Source organism: Furipterus horrens, unplaced genomic scaffold (genome assembly GCF_987537825.1).
Source record: "Furipterus horrens unplaced genomic scaffold, mFurHor1.1.pri manual_scaffold_3, whole genome shotgun sequence".
Classification (NCBI taxonomy): domain Eukaryota; kingdom Metazoa; phylum Chordata; class Mammalia; order Chiroptera; family Furipteridae; genus Furipterus; species Furipterus horrens.
Window position 1 is genome coordinate 17,818,382 of NW_028327173.1, and position 20,011 is coordinate 17,838,392.

A 20,011-nucleotide genomic window follows, 5' to 3' on the forward strand; every position below is an offset into this window, starting at 1 on the left:
ACTCAGCCTGCCAATGATTCATCACAGTCTGGTTCCGATGTTTAAATACTCCTGAAGGGAAATACAATAGCACGGTAACTGTAACTTGGACCAGAACAAAATAATCGTCACCATCACCTGTTGGACAAAGTGCACTTAAGCCAAAGTTTTTAGAGCTGTGGTGCTTACCAGAGGAAAGTCTCTGTGCTGCAGGCGCAGGTACCATGACACTAGGCTTCTCTGTCTGATATGTGGCTGCTGCTAATGTGGTACTCTCAGCATCACTGTTAGTCTGGCCTGTGACTCCAAAGCTGGAGCTGGGGTAGCAGGCCTGGTACTGACTCTGACCAAGGATGGTATAGGTGGGATAGTCCTACAGACCAAAGAGATTAAGGGGGAGAAACAAGCCTTTTAGAAAAAGCAAAACATTAATTTCAACACAAGAGGCTTTCATGTCCCTCTTATTCATGATTATTTCCCTAAAACATTAATTTGACTTCTCATTTACCTATCTACATCTTCCACCTAAACCAAGGATTTTCAAAATGCATTCTGTTGGAAACCTAAGAGTCAAGAGGAGATGCCTTGGAGCAGTCTGGATTGAGGGGAAGGCTGAGAGGGAAAGGTCCCATGCACTCTACATGCAATGTCCCTTTTTCTACTACAACAGCTCTTTTTTCTTTCTTTCTACTTTATGTACTGAATTTTTGGATAAATATCTGCATGGAATTCTTGAAGGACGATCTCTTTAAGAGGCTTATAAACTACTGCACTAGATATTGCTTCTTCTAAGGACAGAAGGGCTTAAAAAAACAAACAAAAATCACATATCCTACATTAAAGTTTCCTAGTTTAAAAACTGAATATCTTTCTTTCTAAAATAATTAATCTCTTTTTAAACTATTCAAAGAGGCCCTGGCCAGGTGGCTCAGTTGGTTGGAGCGTTGTCCTGTACACCAAAAGGATGTGGGTTTGATTCCTGGTCAGGGCACATACCTAGGTTGAGGGTTCAATTACTGGTCGGGGCACGTAGAAGAAACAACAGATCTGTTTTTTCTATCTCTTTAAAAATCAATAAACATATCCTTGGGTGAGAATTAAAAAAAAAACAACATTTAAAATATAATCACAAAGAATTTTTCATGGGCACATATGTGTCAAAATTTATCAAATTGTACTACTTAAATCTGTAAAGTTTATTGTATGACAATTATATCTTAATAAAGCTGTTTAAAAAATGGGTATGATGCATAGCTCAAAAACACACCTTACCATTGATGCTCATCTTGGTGATAACTAGGAAGACGCTAACTGATCAGACCAATTATTTATAAAGAGTACATAGAGATCTACCATAAATGTGTGTGTGTGTGTGTGTGTGTGTGTGTGTGTGTACATGGGGGGGGAGAAAGGTTATTAAAGAAAAGAATATTCATACTAGCTATATTCAAAAATTAAAATTTTAACAGGAGCTAAGACAAAAACCTTTCCAACAAACTGGCAATACATTATATGTCAAATGAGTGAAATACAGAGGAAGACAACTATCACTGAAGATTGTGATAGAGAGCTTTCTGAGATAGTCAGAGGAAATAAATACATGACTAAGCTCTGAAAAGGTTTTATTAAGGGGCCAGAGATGTTGAGTCTGGTTGAAAGGATCTCTGTTTTACTTGTATTCTTTAGGCAGTATCGATTAGCCTATGTGGGGGCAGAAAATGGGGATTATCAAATTCACACCAACAAATAAAAATACAGAAAGAAAATAAGTGTAGATTAAAAAGTGGCATTTAGAGAAAATTAATCACATAATGTTTTAGAAAATGGATACAGCAAAAAATGGGAGATGAGATGAATATTTAGGTTTATTTTAAAAGGGTTTCATTGATAAGAATTGAGAAGTGATAAGAGAAAAGTGGTTTTACTGTTGAAGAACAAGGAGACAGAAAAAAGGGTAGAATGAAAGGATGCTTTTAGATATGGTGAACTTAGGAAAATGGCAGGTCATTAAAGAAAAAATGTCCACCAATCAGCAGGAAGCCTGTAGATGTACCGTAAGGTTATGGCTAGACTCTTTATTTCAGAGATAGTAAATGGATATTGTGAATGTGGTTAAACATTATTGGGGATGAAAAACATGTAAAAAACTAAACAGAGACTGTCCATGATAGAAGACAGGACCAAAAAGAAAAACTAAGAATGGGGGAGAGATAGATGTACCCTGAAGAGTGCCAGGTATATAGTAGGAACTCAATAAATATTTATGGACTAAAAAATAAACAGATGCAGAACAAACATTAAAAAAAAAAAAAAAAAAGAAAAAAAAAAGGACCAGAATACTAGTATGTTATTTGCAGCCAGGAAAAACGATCCACGGATACAGTGGTTGATAATACTAATTGCTGCAGAAAAACAACAAATAAAAACATAACAACAAAAGCATTAAAACATTACCAGTGATATAAGCATAAAATGTTAAAAAATGAACAAAACCATACCAGGAATGAGTGACTAAATAAAAAAGTGGAAGCAATATTTATTCATTCCACAAATATTGATGTGCCTTGAAAATGAGTGCCAGGCACCTTTATGAACTGTGGGAATATGTAAGTGAACAAAAGAGAAAAATAAACCCCTACTATCATGGAGCTTCCATCCTGGAGGGGGTGGAGTAGGAGGCAGAGATGCACACCGTAGATAAAGGGAGCAGCTAGAGCCTATCATTGAGAGGCTTGACAGAGACTAGAGAGAAGCTGTATGGTAGCCTGAGAAACCATCCAGGGTACCAGTTCTCGGAGCACCCAGTCCATACTGGTTGCGTTTTAGACTGGCAAATTGACCACAAAAAGGAGAGGAAAAGCTAGCTAGGTGAACCATTTCAAACAGGATGAACAGAAGTAGCACTGTACCTGGTTTGAAATGCTGGAGACTGCTGCTGCTGGAATATTGGCAATTGTTGATGAAGTGGATATCAGGCTGGCATTTGTGCTTGAAGCTATAGGATTGAGAGTGTTGAGACATTAAAGATATTAAGTAAAACGCTAGAAGAAATTAAAAATATACTGTATCTTAAATAAACAAATCAACAAGGATATAAAGAACATGAGCAAAGGAAACAAATACTTGTTTTGCTCTTTTACATGCTACACCATAACTTAGACTTGATTGGATAAAACAGTTCAAACATTTTTCTGTTTTGACTTGAGTCTTCAACTATTCCTGCTAGTCCTAAAAGGTACATACACAATGCACTGGTTCATACTAATGATACCAATAAATCAGAATGCAGTACACCTTCTCCGGCAGTTGAAAAATGACTCACCTGCAATGTGGCCTACTGATAAACAGTAGAAACAAGAGCTCTGGTAAATCCACATGTAAATTCTACACTATAATATTTATTGTCACTTGCCCTAAATTATGCCTTTCCTGAAGCAACATAATTATTATGAGAAAGAGAGGTGGTCCTCCAAATTCTAAAGTATTTGGAGTTGCTTCTTGGGCACTACTCAAATAACACATTATAATGAATTTTTAATGTGGATCAACAAACACCATGATATGGCATTTAATGATTTTACCAATGAGGCTGGAAAAACTCAGAAAATATTAAATATTATTCTGGCCAGGTAAAAATGTACCCTATAAGTTAATTAGGCTGCCTATTTTAAGATAAGGAATTTGGGTTAAGTTTTTCATACCCTCCATCAGAGATTCCATTAGGGTTTTAATCAAACCCTCAGTGACAAGTATTTGCCACAGAGACTTTTTTCCAGGTGGACAATGCAACTGAGATTGGGGTCTGAAATTTATCCCACTCACTTATCATAAGCACACTTAAGACATGGTTCCCACTGCAGCCACAAATACCATAAGGGTACTGCATCTGGTAGATCTCACTATATAACTACCTAGCCCATTAGCAACAGAGTCCTCTAGAGGGGACGTTAATAGGAAATCTTGATTAAGAATAGGGCAGGTGAACAATGCAGCAGAAACTTGAAATTTTATATCCCTTTCCTCAAGGGAACTCTGCTTAGAAGAAAGTGTAGAAAAAATTAAGATAATTAGATATAAGGAATAGTTACTGCTGCCACGCCTGCTTTCAGATGAAGAACCTGGGACAAAGAAGAGTTAATTTGTCCACAGTCATGGAGCTAATGGTAGAGTCAAGATCTCCCAATTCTTCATCAGCTGAAGATTTAAAAACAAAAGCAGCAGCAATAAGATCAGGGGAATAAAGTAGGACAACTGTAATAAAAAAACAAACAAACAAAAATTAAAATAAAGAAAAAAAAAAGATAAGCAACAAAAGATACAAATTTAGAGAATCAATTAAAATCCAAGAGGTAACTCCTATTGATATATATGTAAAGGCTACTAGCTCTCCAAACGCCAATGGCATAGCCGACTGTTTCTGGATAAGTCTCCACTCCTGCTTTGACAATGGAGCTGTGAAATCATAGAAAGACAAAGCATCTGAGAGCCATGTCCCAGTAGAGGTCCACCTAACATAGTCAATACACAGAAAGCTCTAATCAATGACTATGGTTATAGAACTCTGAGATGCACAGTTGAATTAAGTGACACTGCCCCAAAGTTGGAGGGTTAATGGTACATAAAAGTTGTTGCAAGATTTAGTTTCCGCTCACCCCTTTGCCTGGATTGTTCTCCCTGGCCTGTCCTTCTCATCCTCCCTGCGTGATGGCTCCTCCTTCTCAGAGAGACTCTCTCTGACCCCTCTATAAAAACTAACTCCTTTATTGTTTTACCAATACTAGAAATCTATTCTTTATTCCTTTCAGAGCACTTTTCAAAATCTATTTATTTATTTACTTGCTTGTTTTCTATCTCCTCTATTAGTCTAGAAGCTCCATAAGGCATAATCTTAATATCTTACTCATTATCTCCAATATCTAGCAAAGCTCCTGGCCTAAGGTGATGCTCAATAAACACTTATAGGATTCATTTATACCTTGTATACACATATAACTTGTAAAATTCATGTACTGGCATGCCAAGGTCATCAAAAACAAGGAAAGTTTAAAGAAGTGCATAGTCAAGAGGAAATAAGGAGACATGACAATGAAATGAAATGAAATGTGGCATCATGGATGGGATTCTGGAAAAAAAAGGACATGAGGTAAAAACTAAGGTAATCTGAATAAACTATGGATCTAGTTAATAATAACGAACCAATATTGGTTCATTAATTGTAACAAAATGTTCCATTCTAATGTAAGATGTTAATAATAGGGGAAACTGTGTGCAGAGTGGGGAGATATATATAACTCTCTATACCACGTGCTCAAGTTTTAAAATACATCTAAAACTATTCTAAAAAATAAAGTATAAAAAAACCAATCTGGCCAATAAAAGACTATTATACATTACCAACAACATCAGAGCTCAAAGACATTAATTAAAAGTCAAGATTGAGTTAAAATTAATTTTGAAATTTCTGTAATTAATTTTGCCACTTGAATATTAAACATTTAAACCATCTCAACTAAAGAAAATTACCAGAGATTGGGCCACATACAGAAAGTCTAGGAAAAGATTGCTATAAAGAAGCTGGATCTTCTTAATCAAAGGATTTTCATAGCACTGAGGTATAAATCAAAGGTTTTGATTGTAGCTGATCAAGCCAGAAGAGGAATTTGGTTTTTGAGATAATTTCCCTGTCTTTCCCAAGAACGAAGGGCTGTTGTCGATTATAGAATGCTTTGGGGTAGGATAAGGGAATGTTGTTCTTTTGACCAATTAAAAAAAAAAATCAGAACAATGATCCCTGTTGTTATCCTGTGGAATGACTAGGTAGTTACACATGGGCGGAAGGAAGAAGCCCTGGACAGCTAACATTAAGTGTCTACGCTAAAGGAAATAAAAAGTAGGGGCGAGGAGAGTGAGTGGAGAACTTGAGTAATTTAAATGTGCCAATGATACCCATATTTCATTTTAGCTAATTGTTTCAACTTGTTTTCTATCATTTTTTCTTCAAAATAAGTGGCAAAAACAAAAATCAATCAACTCACTGGTAAACTTTTTTTTCCAATTAAAAAAAAATTTTCAATTACAGTTGACATTCAATTTGGTGAACTTCTGCTTTAAAATCTCTGCCAAAGTTCTACTGAACAATACAATGGACCAACAGGTTAACCAGAAAAAGGGAAGAAAATGAATTTAGATATTTGTCACTATAGATTCTTATTTATGAGAGGGTTGATAATGATACCATGAGTTTGATATTAAAAGTCATAAATTTTCAAGCATAAATCACTCATGCTCTTGGGTCAGACTGCCTGGCTAACATCCTGACTTAATTATTTACTTTGGGAACTTAGACAAGCCACTTTGCTTTTCTGTGTCTTATGTTTCCCTTTAAATTGAAATAAATAATAGTACTTCCCTCTTGGTGTATTGTGAAGTATGTAAGTAACACCTATCTATTGCTTATAGCAATGCTAAGAACATAGTAAGCACTTAATAAACACCAGCAATGATCATTATTAGCAAAAGGTGAGGAAACCAGGTTAATCTATCAAAAGGTGAAAGAACATAACAACAGCTAAGTTAGGATAGTAGTTAACAAAGTTTAAAGTATATTTTCGTGATCTTTTTAAAGCAGTGAGTTCTAAAAGATCTTCAAAAGCTGGTTCCTCTTGTTTTACAAGGAGGGAGAAGTAAGCATAGCTATTAGGTTCCTCAAATTCAAGACACAGCCACCAAGAAGTGGTGGTTCTACACCTTGCGAGAGGGTTATTAATATAAAAAATGAGAACCCTCTGCTTTTCTTTCACAACTGAGACGTAGTCAACCTAGGTGTAGACATCAGGGCTTTATATCTGTTTAGAGGGACTTGGCAACTAGATTTTCCTGCAGTTGGACCCAAAAAGCCTACCAACCTAGAGAAATACTTTATAAAAATGAAAGGTGGTAGAGCATGACAAAGTCATGTGTTTTAAGTTTTTTTCTCCTTCTGGGTTGTTCTCATTTTAGAAAAAAAGAAGGGGGGAGGGACAAGCATAGAAAGAAGGGAAAATAAAGGAAAGAGGAGATTTGGTAAACAATAGGAAGTAAAGGTGGCTCAGAGCAATGTCTTAGAATGTAGTGACCAGTTCTGTTCTCAATGGACCAAGCAGAGTAATTCTCAATCATTTAACTGAAAACAGTTAAAATTGAAAATCAAAATATTTTGTTTAGTAAAATCTACATTAAAACACTTTTCATCACCAAAGTTTGTATCTTAAGAGTACCTCAGACCAGTTTTTGCTGACCTCGCCCTCATCCCTTGGGCACCTGTTTTATAAAAAATAAAAATTAAAAGCTGGGAGATATCAGGAGAAAGGCGACATATGAGAAGCCAGTTACATGGACATTAATTCCTAAGTTGGATCAATGATAAATTGCCTGCACTGGATTTGGAAAGGCTGGAAATTAATACCATAGTGCCTTTTGAGTTTCTTGGTCTTCATTCTTAATAGTTCTATCATACTTCTAACCTTTTAGAGGAAGAACTTGGGAAGGCAGAGATGTTTGTAGAGTTCAAGCTTTAATGCTATGCTTTTCATCATGAAAGAGAAACAAGACATCTTTGTGAGAAAAAAAAAAAAAGGTCTCACCAGGAAGTGGTGAACAGAGGTAGAGGTATGACAAAACCGCGGCAGAAAAGCACTCCTCTTATAAAGCAGCACTCATGTCACAGTCCACTCTACTTGGACTTCATATAAGAGAAGTCAGCAAAGTTATAACCATGGAGCCTTTTGCTCATTCATAGGACAAAATGCCACTGAGAACAGATAGGTTTTCTGAACACCAATCATGCAGAAGGAAAGGCTCCAATTCTACTAAGCAGTTCACATTCAAAGGTTAAACTACTTACAAACCACACTCCCAGGTGCTGGTTTGCCGAACACAAAAAGCATGCACAAAAGCACATACCACCCCCCTCTATTTTAGAAGACAAGAGTTCCTATTACCCAATTTGTCTGAGATACAGGTAGATTAAAAACAAAAACCAACAACAATTAAAAAACACACACACACACAACCATGCCTATTTACCTTGAATGGGATAAGAATAATGTGCTGGGCTTGGCTGGCTTGTGGTTAACCCTGTAGTGCAGGTAAGAACACTGTGTTGACTTGGAGGTGGAGTCTGAATTAAACCACTTTCAGGTTTCATACCTGGCCACAATGCACCTGAATCAGATAAATTGGACCAATTACAACAATACACTGGGACTGAGGAGCATAGTTATGCTTTCAAGTATCAGCCAGTAGTTTAAAATCTAAATCTTAAAAGAAAAATAAATTTGCTTGTAAGAGATTACTGATCCTTTCACTTATGTACCACAAGCAAATACAATTTCAAAGGACTGGGGAGCAGGGCCATGGAAACAAAAATCTTGTCAAAACTCCAATAGTAATATATATATTCATTGATTTCAGTAGTTGGGAGAAATTGACCAGGGTCCATAAAAAGAGCTACTGAGACCCAACCAGAGTATTTGTTGTAAAGAGTGCCTGATGTTCATGTACAGCAATAAATCACTTATCCGCATTGTCAAGGCGGGAGACATCTCACATAAGTTTAATTTCACTTACCCATGAAATAAGCACCAAATTTTTCTAAAATGTATTAAATACTTCTCTGCTTTCTTAAGCTGGTTATTTTGTTACCTTTGTTTCTTCTGATTAAGACACACCTGCTTACTTTTATAAATTAAAAACATTACAGAAATCTGTAACTTAGAAAAAACAAAGTCATATGTAATCCCATCATCCAGACTTAACCACCATCAAGTTTCTGTAAGAGTCACTCAGCTTTCTTCTATGTATTTACTAATCTTTTTTCTTATTTTTAACAAAAATTTAAAAGATGTTATACATACTGTTCAAAATTTGCTTTTCCACATAACCTCTAAAAGACATCTTTCCATGTTAGAACATATAAATCTATTTCACACTGATAGATATCATAGCTGTTCACTTTTACTTTATTTTTACCACAATACTCCTGAGTGACAATCTTTCTAAAATATATATCCTTTCCTGCCTTCTCGGCAGGGAGGAAACAGTGAGCATACCTTTAGATTTTCTCTTAATTACTGCCAAAAGACCCTATTAAATGCTGTACTATATATATCACAGAAACAGAGGCTATTGTGATATGTGAAGACATCTGCTTAGTACCAAATGGAACTCAGTTATGGTTCTATGAATTTTAGATTCTTTTCTCTGTGATCAGTCACTTCTTGACAATCTCCTGTCTGGTTATACCTATCTCCCTTTTCATTTGCAGTAAACTAGGAATCCATAAACAAAGCTTTGCTTCTACATGAGAGCCTAAGGATGCCCTTTATGAGTGAATAGTTTTTGTGATAATTTTGGCTATGTAAAGTCTATCTATCTATCTATCTATCTATCTATCTATCTATCTATCTATTTATTTACTTAACAACAACAACAACCTTTACTGTCTGGTTGTTCACTATGTTCTGAATAGCTACAGTTGCTGGATCAGTGTAGCTGAAGCTGATAATTTGTTTCAAGAAGTTCATCAATCAAACACATTCCAGGTAAGAAGTCAATACCAACATCAGCCACAGCTTCAAATTCAACATTACCTCATTTCATTTACTCCTAATCTAATAAGGAATTTATAGAAATATAAAGTTTTAATAATAATAACCTCAGCTTCACCAGGGCACTGAGATATCTTAGTACACAACTCAGACCTGTAAAATTTGTTGAAAAGTAATTATAAGACTAGTAAAGGGAGATGTGAAAATCTTTAAAAGGTTGACAATGGGACATGATAATTGCCTTGACCCAAACTCAAAGCATTAAAAGAAAAAAAAGCCATATTCTTTTCTCACCTATTAAACACATGAAATGACTTATTTGAGACTGAGGAACATCAACATCTCTAGCAGGAATTAGGATTGCCCCCTTCTCTCTCTCTCTCTCTCTCTCTCTCTCTCTGTCTCTCTCTCTCTGTCTGTCTCTGTCTCTGTCTCTCTCTCTCTCACACACACACACACACACACACACACACACACACACACACACACAGTTCATGATCATTTAAAAAATCTTGTCCAGGTTAGTCACAGTCAAAGTTCTTGCTATATCCGATTTTCAGCAATAAAAAATATTTGAGAATGTTATTCTTTAAATACTTATGATGTGAAAGTTGAATATTACTGCCATGAGTCTCGGTGGTATCACAATTTTTAGTAAACAAATTGCTATTTCAATGTCATTAAAAAATTTCAGATTTAACTGTCATCAATGTCATTTTTTTCTAAATAGGTTCTGAAGCAGAGGTGTTGGATTTGTGAACATGTTTACTGTAACACTGTATAAAATGCCACCTTATTAGCAAAAATAGTATTAACTGAGAATGTGTTGCTAGTCTCATGATTCAAAGTTTCAAAATGTAGAGTGTCTATAAACTGGATCTTTCTTTAAAAAAATATTTTATTTACTTATTTATAGAGGGAAAGGGAGGGAGAAAGAGAAGAAGAAGAAACATCAGTGTGTGGTTGCCTCTTGCACGCCCCCAACTGAGGTCCTGGCCTGTAACCCAGGCACGTGCCCTGACTGGGAATCGAACCAGAGACCCTTTTGTTCACAGGCCAGCGCTCAATCCACTGAGCCACACCAGCCAGGGCTGGACCTTTTTATAAGGCCAAAAATTAAGGCAAAATGTCCAAGACAAGTACGGGAATAACTAGTTGAATGTTTTTGGCTAGAAACATGAATTAGATATTTAACATATAATTATTTTATGGAGACTAGAGAAATGAAAGACAATATGGACACTGCCTCCAGTGTTACTGTAGCACTGCTCTTTAATAAGCATCTTCCTTTAAGCACCCTTCCAAGGATTCCAAGTAATAGGTGGTATGATTTGACTGTAGAGCACTACTTACTGCCCACAGCAAATGATTAAAACAAATCTTGGTTTCCTGACTACTAGTCCACTGCTCTATACCTACAACTACAAAGCTTCTCAGGTCTTTCTCTTTTTTTCCAGGTCATTTTAAGCACAAGGAGTCTTATGTGGAGCAACAGCTGGTCTAACAACAGGAAAGGAAGTTTGTCTCTGAGTGTTATCCTCCTGCTGCCCCACACTGGGGTCTTATAGTAAACTTTACCCAAGTCTCTGAGCACAAATATGTGTCACTGTGGGTTAGGCAATAACCAAACTAATCTGAGCAGTTCAGTTTATAGTAAAGTAGTGGATCTTTAGAGATTAGTTTGGTTAGGAATTGAAGTACATGTTAATGCTAGGGAAAAAAAACAGGAAAGAATATCTTGGTTTGTTGATTTAATAGTTCACTGGGATAAACCATTATAAATACTAAGTAATTTAATCTGATTACTTACCCTGGTTATAAAATAAGTATTGTATATTATAGAAAATTAGGAAAATACCAGACTGTAATGAAAAAATTCAGTCTCACCACACAGAAAAAATACAGCAGTTCTCACTCTGCATGGTTCTGAGATCAAACCACATGGTGCCTGTACTATTAATTTCACATTTTTTCTTACAAATTAGTCTTTATATACATATTTTTAAAAAATACTGAGGATATTATATTTTCTGTTTTACATACTACTTTTTTTCATTAAAAATCTGTTTTCTCAAGGTACTAAATGTTCTTTAAGAATGTGATTTATAATGACACATAGTTTTCCATTCTATAGATACACTACAATTGAACACATACCTTTCCATTGAATATGTATGTTGTATCCAATCTTTTACTATTATAAATAATGATACAATGAATATCATATTTAGTACTAAGTTTTGTGGATATCTCTAATTATTTCCATAACGTAAATTCCTAGCAGTGAAATTACTGAGGAAAATGGTATGAACATCCTAAGGCTCTTAATATATAGTCAAATCTCAATCTCACATAAAGTTCTTTTAAAAGAAGTTAGAACAGTGGCAGCTAAGGAAATCTTTTATGAGCCCCTTAAAATAAATGATTAACCTTTTCCTCATACATTCAGGTCTCACTGTAAGTTAAACCTCTAATCCTCTTTCTGCTACCCCACCACATTTCTATATTGCTCTGAAAAAACAACATGACCACCATTCCTTTACTTTTAAAGATTACTCATAGACTTCCTAGATTTCCTCCAGTCCTCCTCCTTTCTTCAAGAAGAAAATTTTAAATTTCAAATAACTCAGAGACTATCTTTTTCATATAGACATAAACCAGTGATTTTCAACCCTTTTCATCTCATGGCACACATAAACTAATCACTAAAATTCTCTGGCACACCAAACAATGTATTATATTGTTTGCCAATCTGACAAAAAATAGATATAATTTTGATTGATTTATAAAAAATAAATAATACTAGTAATTACCTAACTCTTTTTGCTCCAAAGTGACTTTTAAAAAAGTCAGGTGCCTATACTTGCATCTAAGGATTATGGTACCAGAAATTAACCAATGAGACGCAGCCTTATGTGATGTGACCAGAAAGATGCAACTCTATTATATGATCTCTATATTTATGGCTCATTCACACCAGATGGTTATCGTTGTGCTGGCTGTTGCTACTTCTTCATTTCACAATCTAAGGGAAAAGAGGTTGGTGCCCCTGACTAAAAATTCTTGTGGCACACTGGTTGAAAATCACTCACATAAACTATGAGCACTTCTGGAGTTAAGCAGAACTGGGTTTAATTCTAATCGTAGGCATTTTTACTAATTGTGTGACCTCAGGCCAGTCACTTAATCCTTCTAAGCCTATTTCCTCACCTATAAATAGGGATAACGCTATTACTTACTTCTTAGGACTGTTCTAAAGGATTAGATAAGACAATAATGTAAAGTGTGAAGTATTTACTCTTAGTGTACTGCTTGGTATAATAAGCACTTAATACATATTACACAATATTATTACAACGAGATTTTCTGAAGCCCTGTTTACACCTGAAATAAAATAATAGATTGGCTAATCTAGTTTTATTGCTAGCGGGAAGCATTAAGATGACAAAATTTCCAAAATCTTCACAAGAAGAAATAAATGAAGTGTTTTATCTTTGAGAGAACACATTAAAAAAAAAAAAGCCATGTTAAAACATAAGAAAATGTCTTAGTTACTTTAAAAAGTATTCCAAACATCTGTTTATAATGTCCTCTATAAATTATGAAAATAAGCTATATCTATCATTCAAATTACCCCAACCTAAATCTCTCTCCAGTAAATCTCATATATTACTTAAAGTCTAATTAAACTAATGATTATCTTTCTCTGAATTACAGATAGATGAATATATAAAACAGGTCTTCCTGGCCCCCAAATAGTAAACAAAAACGGATTAATAAGAGTCTGTTATAATCAATATTTCTTCATAATATAAACAGTTTCCTTCAAGTTTTTAACAAGGATTGATCTATTTTACAGATCTTTCCTTTTCTCTTTAATACAAGAGCAACACAGTGATCACAAAAGATACCATAATATCTAGGACCTACATCCACATGGCACTATGTCAAGTATTCCATAATCTGAGTTCAGAGATATAATAGGAGTTTTATTTAACACTGAACATTAAGAATGATCAATAATATCATAAAGGGTTTTGGCTTGCTAATAAATTTAAGTCAAAAAAGAGAGTTAAAAAACAATGTGAAAATACTAACTTTATACTTGCTAGCCAGCTAATGAAAATTCAGCTTTTATAAACATAAAAAGAAATAAATACAAACATAATCACAGAGAGTTCGACTTCCAAAAGGACTACTCATCTTGGGTAGTTAATATATCATAAATATATTTGTGATTTCAGTATGCTCGCTGAAACTGAGGCATAGAGGCATGGACTATAAACAGGGAAACAAGCATTTCTGTTTCTCTTCCCTTGTGGTGTTACCAGCAACTACTATTATGAACCATAACCCCCCCCCATTTTTGTTTCTAGTAGTTATCAGGAGGCAATGAATGACTAAAAGTAAGAAAGGTGTCACTATCATAAAAGATTAGCAACATGGTCCAGGAAAGGTAATGATGTAGAAACAAAAAGCAGGGAACACTAACACATCCATAATCTGTGGCAATCTATTTGGAAGATCTTTCTAATTGCCAGCTAGTTTCAGTAAAGGCAACAGAAATAGAATTTTATTAATATGTTGCATATTTTAAGACAATACAGTATTCTCTCAATTTTCTGACACCACTTCTAGGAAAGCAGGGAAGAGATAATAAAACGTACTAAATATAGCTATCAATTTACATACACAAAGAAAAACCAGTGCAAATATTCAAGCGTCCAAAAAAATCTCAAATTGTTGTCTAGTAAATCATTCTAATTTATAATTTATGTTCAAGATACCTAAAACCAAACAAAATTTCTATGCATGTAAGTTTGTGCTAAATTGGGGATTTCCCCCCACCATTAGGCATATTCTACCTGGCTTCAGCAAGAAACTGGTCACCTCAAAATATATTTATTATGCTTACCTAACCAATATGCCATGTTTTGTATAAAGTAAAATCAATAGTAATTTCTCAAAGATTTTCCACAAATATTTAAAGAGTCCAAGCTTTACAGTCAAGACTTAGTACCTTGGAAATTTTAGTAGCTAACTTTGATGGATGAGTCCTGAAAAATTATGATTTTATATTATATGCATCAAATATACTGTTGAAAAGTTGGCTACAAAACTTCTATCACACCTGGAACTGAGTAAGGTGCTCTGCAAAGAACAATTCATCTTTCTGCTTCCTGATCAGCCATGCCTGCTTTCTGGGGAAAGATCAAAGTTTCCAGGGGATAAAAGTCAACATTCTTAGAAATTGCTTGTAACAGGATGCCTTACCAAAAGGAGGTAGTCCATATGTTTGGGTTGCCTGAGGGTAGACAGCATATGGTTGAGATTGCTGTAGTGTCTGGTACTGAGTCTGCCCAGGATAAGCAGTTTCAGAAACAGGAACTGAGAGGATATGTGCATAAGGTCTAGAAAAGTTCAAGACAACAAAAACATGCATGTGTGATTTTAGTAATGAAAAACAGGAGAAACACCCAATAGCACTACATGTAAAAACAGCAACGAAGGAACTAACCTACAAAATGTCTCTTACTGTGGCCAAAAAGTAGAGCTAATATTTCCTTTCCAGGTTCTACTACAGCCTACCTAAGAAACAATTGTACGGAAAATTTAATATGTTCAACTTTCCTCACGAGGTCCAATTACTATAAACGTAGTACTCTACATGTATTGCCCTATGTGAGGTACAAGTATGGATTAAACTTGTTTATGCCCTTATTTCTACATATAAAATAAAACCTAAAATAACAGAAAACTGGGCAGAACAGGATTCACAACTGCTCTTGTTCTCCACTCAGCCCCCTGGGCCAAACTAAAGTTCTAAGAAGAAAAGTGGGGCTTAGAAAAGAGGGAGAGGCTGGTAGAGAAAAGGCAAGCAACTACATTAGAAAACAAGGAGCAGGAGTGGCCACAATATCACCAGATCAAGCCTATAAAATTTATAGCCACATAACTAATAAAACCTGGGAAGTCCCAGACAGGACTCAGAATTTCCCGGTGATATTTATGCCAGAGTATACTGCTACTAGTTAGTGCCAATCACCTCAGGTTTAACTGGGGATTTGAATTCAGCAGTGAAGCTTCTGGGAATTTAGACTAGCCAGATGACCTGGTCATTTCATTCATGTTATACACTGAATTTTTAGATATCAGTTAGTTATATGGTGGCTTATGTTATACTTATAAGGAAAAAAGTTATATGTGCCATATAAGTAATAATGATAAAATACTGGAGGGAAGGAGCGTTTCATAAGGCAAAAGGATTCTTTTCAGGTTTGGGGGAGAAGAAAATGAAGAAAGGCTACAAAGAAGTGATGTGTGAAATGAGCATATAGGATGTGCAGGAATGGCAGAGAAAGGGTGTTCTAGGAAAATACAAAAACTCTGGAAAAGGTACAGAGGAAGGAAAGCAAGGGCTTCAGCCTGCAAGAAGCACAGATCGTATTAAGGGAAGTATATAAAGGGGAGGAAAGTAGTGAGATAGAGGAAGACAGATGCCTAAGACCTCGAATATTAGGCTGAGTTCAGACAAATCAGAAACAAGTGGGAGCCACTGAAATTGCTGAGCATAGTGACAAGATCAGAGCTGCTCTTTAATACAGATCAGTCAGACATTGCTTTGTAAAATAAATTACAAGGGAAAAAACTGGAAATAGATGTCCAGGTACAAAAGATATACAGGAGGTATGAATTAGGATACAAGGCATAGCTAAATAAGGTATCTTGAATAGAGCAGGTATGCAAATCTTTTCTGAATGAGTAAATGAATTTGGAATATGCAACATATTCCCATTTCAGTGAATTCTAAGAGACTGAATTTGAAAATTCCTATTATTCTTAGCCAGATCTGAGACCAGGAAATAGCTCAGGTTGTAGTTGTTAAATCAAATTGCATGCGGAATTACTTAAAATCTTAGTGATTAATCTCCAGATATGGTGAAGATCATATTCTTTTACATATGGTGTCTTTGTAGCTCAAAGTATTTTGTTATTGCCTTCATAATGATCTCAGAGAACAAGTTTAGTCATTTCACATAAAACCACATGAAAATGACTGGCCCAATGAAGCTATTAGTGTTAATACAAGACTACAATTTGGAAAACTCATAGAGTTAACTTTTTGATTAGGGTTTTTTTTTTTTTTAAATATATTTTCTATTAGCTTTTTATTATTATTTTATTATTATTTTTTTAGACTGTATTTATTTATCTTCAGAGGGAGGGGAAGGGAGGGAGAATGAGAGGGAAACATCAATGTGTGGTTGCCTCCCATGTGCCCCCAACTGGGGACCTGATGTGCAACCCAGGCATGTGCCCTGACTGGGAATCAAACCAGTGACACTTGGTTTGCAGGCCAACGCTCAATCCACTGAGCCACAGCAGCCAGGGCCTGATTAGGGTATTTTCTAATTGATGCAAAATGAAGGTTCAAATGGGCACAAAAGGGAAAAAAATGTCAATTTTCTTTTTACAACACCCCATAGGCATCACTCATCTCTATTACCAATTTCTATGTACCCTACATTATATAAACATATAAGAACATATCTTAGTTAAATAAGCACACTTGTATGTATTGGGTTGGCCAAAAAGTCTGTATGGTTTTTTCCATAAAATAAGAGACACATTTTTCACTTTTAGCAATATCTCAGCTATCTCCCACTATTGGCTTCTGGTGGGTAGGGCCCAGGGGTGCTGCTAAACATCTTCCAATGTTTAAGACAGCAAAGATATATTTGGCCAAAGTGTCAATAGTACCACTTTTGATATGTTCAATCAGTCACAGCACCTTCTCTATACACTGCACAAATCTTTTTTTGTGTTTCAGTTGCATTTTTACCTTTCTTGAAGTAACAAAGCGTAATATGCCAACAATGTTGCATATTTTCTTCCATCTTCAATATTAAAATGGCTGTACAAAAATTCACGAATTTTGATAAGTTCTTTTTAAGTGCATACTGATATGACAGCTGTCACAATACAATCTAACAAAACTGTTTTGAATGAAGTTAAAGACAACTAAGTGCTACTAGAGCCATGGAATGGAAAAACATAATGAACTTTTTGGCCAACCCAATATTTATATAGTCTCATCACAAGCTGTCACTAGCTGTAGTCAGGAGCGCAGCAGGTTACGTTTCTCACGAGGTCAGCAGGTGAGGAGTGTGTGAGCTGTCGGTAGGGGTTACACAGAAAGCAGCAGACAATCGAAGACTGAAGGAGAGCCCACAGCTGCCAGTTCACAAAATAGGGCTGTAATGTGGAACTTTCCTGAGGGTTTTTGTTTTTGTTCTATTCTTTTCATTAAGACTGGAATCAAGCTTACATGTAACTATTGGTAATTTAAGTTTCTTTGTGTCATTCAGTGTAAAACTGTCTAATTTGAAAAAAATGTAGGTTATGAGAAATAAAGATTCAGGCACTGTTCAATTTTTCTCTTGATTTTTTAAAAATTAAAATATTCTTTAAGAATGTAAAAAAATAAAATAGGCTCACTATCATCAATGGTAGCTTGACATATGCACTGTTCTGAACCTACTCATCCTGGAGATGATTAACCTGGTGAATCTTAAATGCTGATATTAACCCCTCAAAAGCTCAAAATGCCTCTTAATGACTTCAACTCACTAAACCTAATGTCAAGTCCACTTCTACTTTGAGGACATTCAATAAGAAAATGAACATTTGGGCTGAGAAGTCCTAGTATGAGGTTGGCTGGGGCTGTTTTTATGGCTCTATCAAGGAAAGAGAAAATGATCAGAGGTCAATCAGTGATATGCTTTGATCACTAACAGAATTTTTCATTTTCAGTGTATTCATTTAGAGCAAGCTTCCTGGGTAACAGTGATCCATTCTAGGCAACCATCTACTTTTTAAAAGGATCTAACAGAGACTCCATATTTGGAGGGAATAAATAAATTGGAGTAGGGACAGAGAGAACAAGAGAGGTGAAAATAAGTTAAATGCCAACTTAATAAGTTAAACATCAAGTTAAAATTTGCAATGAACCTAGAGAAAAAGCATAGGGATTTCGAAATAATTATTCAACTTACTTTGTAGAATACATTTGTGAGGTATAATCATTGGATGAGCGAGGGATGTAATCGGTGCATGTCATAACTGAAAGAAAGATATCACCAGGTAAAAAGTTAGAGCATTTCAAAAATAAAATGAGAAAACTGCATATCTCACTGTATAGTATTTCAAACTAAATTACAGAATATAGCTTGGACATCAGAAATTTAGAAAGACTATGTATAGAAAATGCCTCACTCTTCTAATAACAGACTTAGACTTTTAGACAGTAAAAGAAACTAGAATGTGAAGGGTATGGAAAAAAGCTGAAGGTTAATACCAACTGATCTCTACCTTCACCCTTCACTGATTTAAAACCACAGATGAAGCCATCTAAGCTCTCAGCTGTGCTCATACGCAAACTTAAAAAGCAAGATCCATAACTAGGAAACCACATTACACACTTCTTCAATTTATTCATTCTCTGGGTGTTTACCCTCTATTTTGGCCAAGTGAATGACTTGCAGAAAGACAGAGTTAGGGGAAAATACCTAATTTTATTAGAAAACTGTTGCTACTGCTGTGTATAATCAACAGGAGAAAAGATGTAAATATGCTTCTATACTACTATTTTTTCAGTTCTGTTGTAAAGGCTTTAAGTTTGGCAAAGCAGAGACAGGCCTGAGGGACTGGTGTGATGCTCTGATAAACTAGCAAGTAAAGAGACTTCCACAGCCTGACTTCTAGAATAGCTGCTGTGAAGGCTTGACCCTCATGATTTCATCTTTGATAAGTGCTATAAATATTCAACTCAAGTCTGAAATACAGCAAAATCCTATTCGTTAGGCACTATTTCGGTTCATGTTGTACACTGAGTTACGTCATAGAGCTTGTACCAGACTCCTAAACTAAGAACTTCCTTCAACCTCAATAAAGAAGGTTGCTCTATTATAAACAGGGACTAGGAGTGAACCAATTAAATTTATGTCTAGCTGGGTTCCCTCAGTGTCTGACCCAGAAAAGGAACTCTGGTCAAGAAGGGAATAATCATGCCCAACAGTGAGACAAAGCAACACCTGTGAGGTTATCATGTAAGATGTGGTCCACTGCCATTGTTCAAGGCCTTTAACAATAATGACTGGAAATCTGGAGGTCACATTCGTCCATAATCGTTTTGACAGAAATGAAAAAAAATCTCAATTAAATCTAAAGTCCTTACTATCAATCACAAAGAATATAAGTTCATGACAGTTCCTTCTCTGTTGACAAGTACTTTCAAAAACCCAAACCCTTCTCCTTTGATTTAAATTAATTCTAGAAGAGACTGACAAATATCCTAGAAGATTTAGGCCAATTTTTACTTTTCTAGAGAGTGCATGAGCCTTGATCTTTGCAGTACTTGGGAACTATAAAAGGATTATAAAGAG

General features: G+C 35.4%; 1 protein-coding gene across 4 annotated transcripts in view; it reads right to left on the reverse strand.

Annotated features, from left to right (window-relative positions):
• EYA3 (EYA transcriptional coactivator and phosphatase 3) overlaps positions 1 to 20,011 on the reverse strand; it is a 98,971-nt gene that overhangs the window by 34,472 nt on the left and 44,488 nt on the right. For 2 of the 4 annotated variants that reach the window (XM_090268903.1, XM_090268904.1), the window contains exons 5-9: positions 18,623 to 18,689; positions 14,841 to 14,977; positions 8,044 to 8,181; positions 2,889 to 2,974; positions 169 to 352 (exon numbers count right to left, since the gene is read on the reverse strand). In XM_090268903.1, the coding sequence (XP_090125029.1) occupies positions 169 to 352; positions 2,889 to 2,974; positions 8,044 to 8,181; positions 14,841 to 14,977; positions 18,623 to 18,689 (612 nt within the window). The remainder of the gene's footprint in view (positions 1 to 168; positions 353 to 2,888; positions 2,975 to 8,043; positions 8,182 to 14,840; positions 14,978 to 18,622; positions 18,690 to 20,011) is intronic. The other 2 variants (XM_090268905.1, XM_090268906.1) reach the window with 1 other exon arrangement.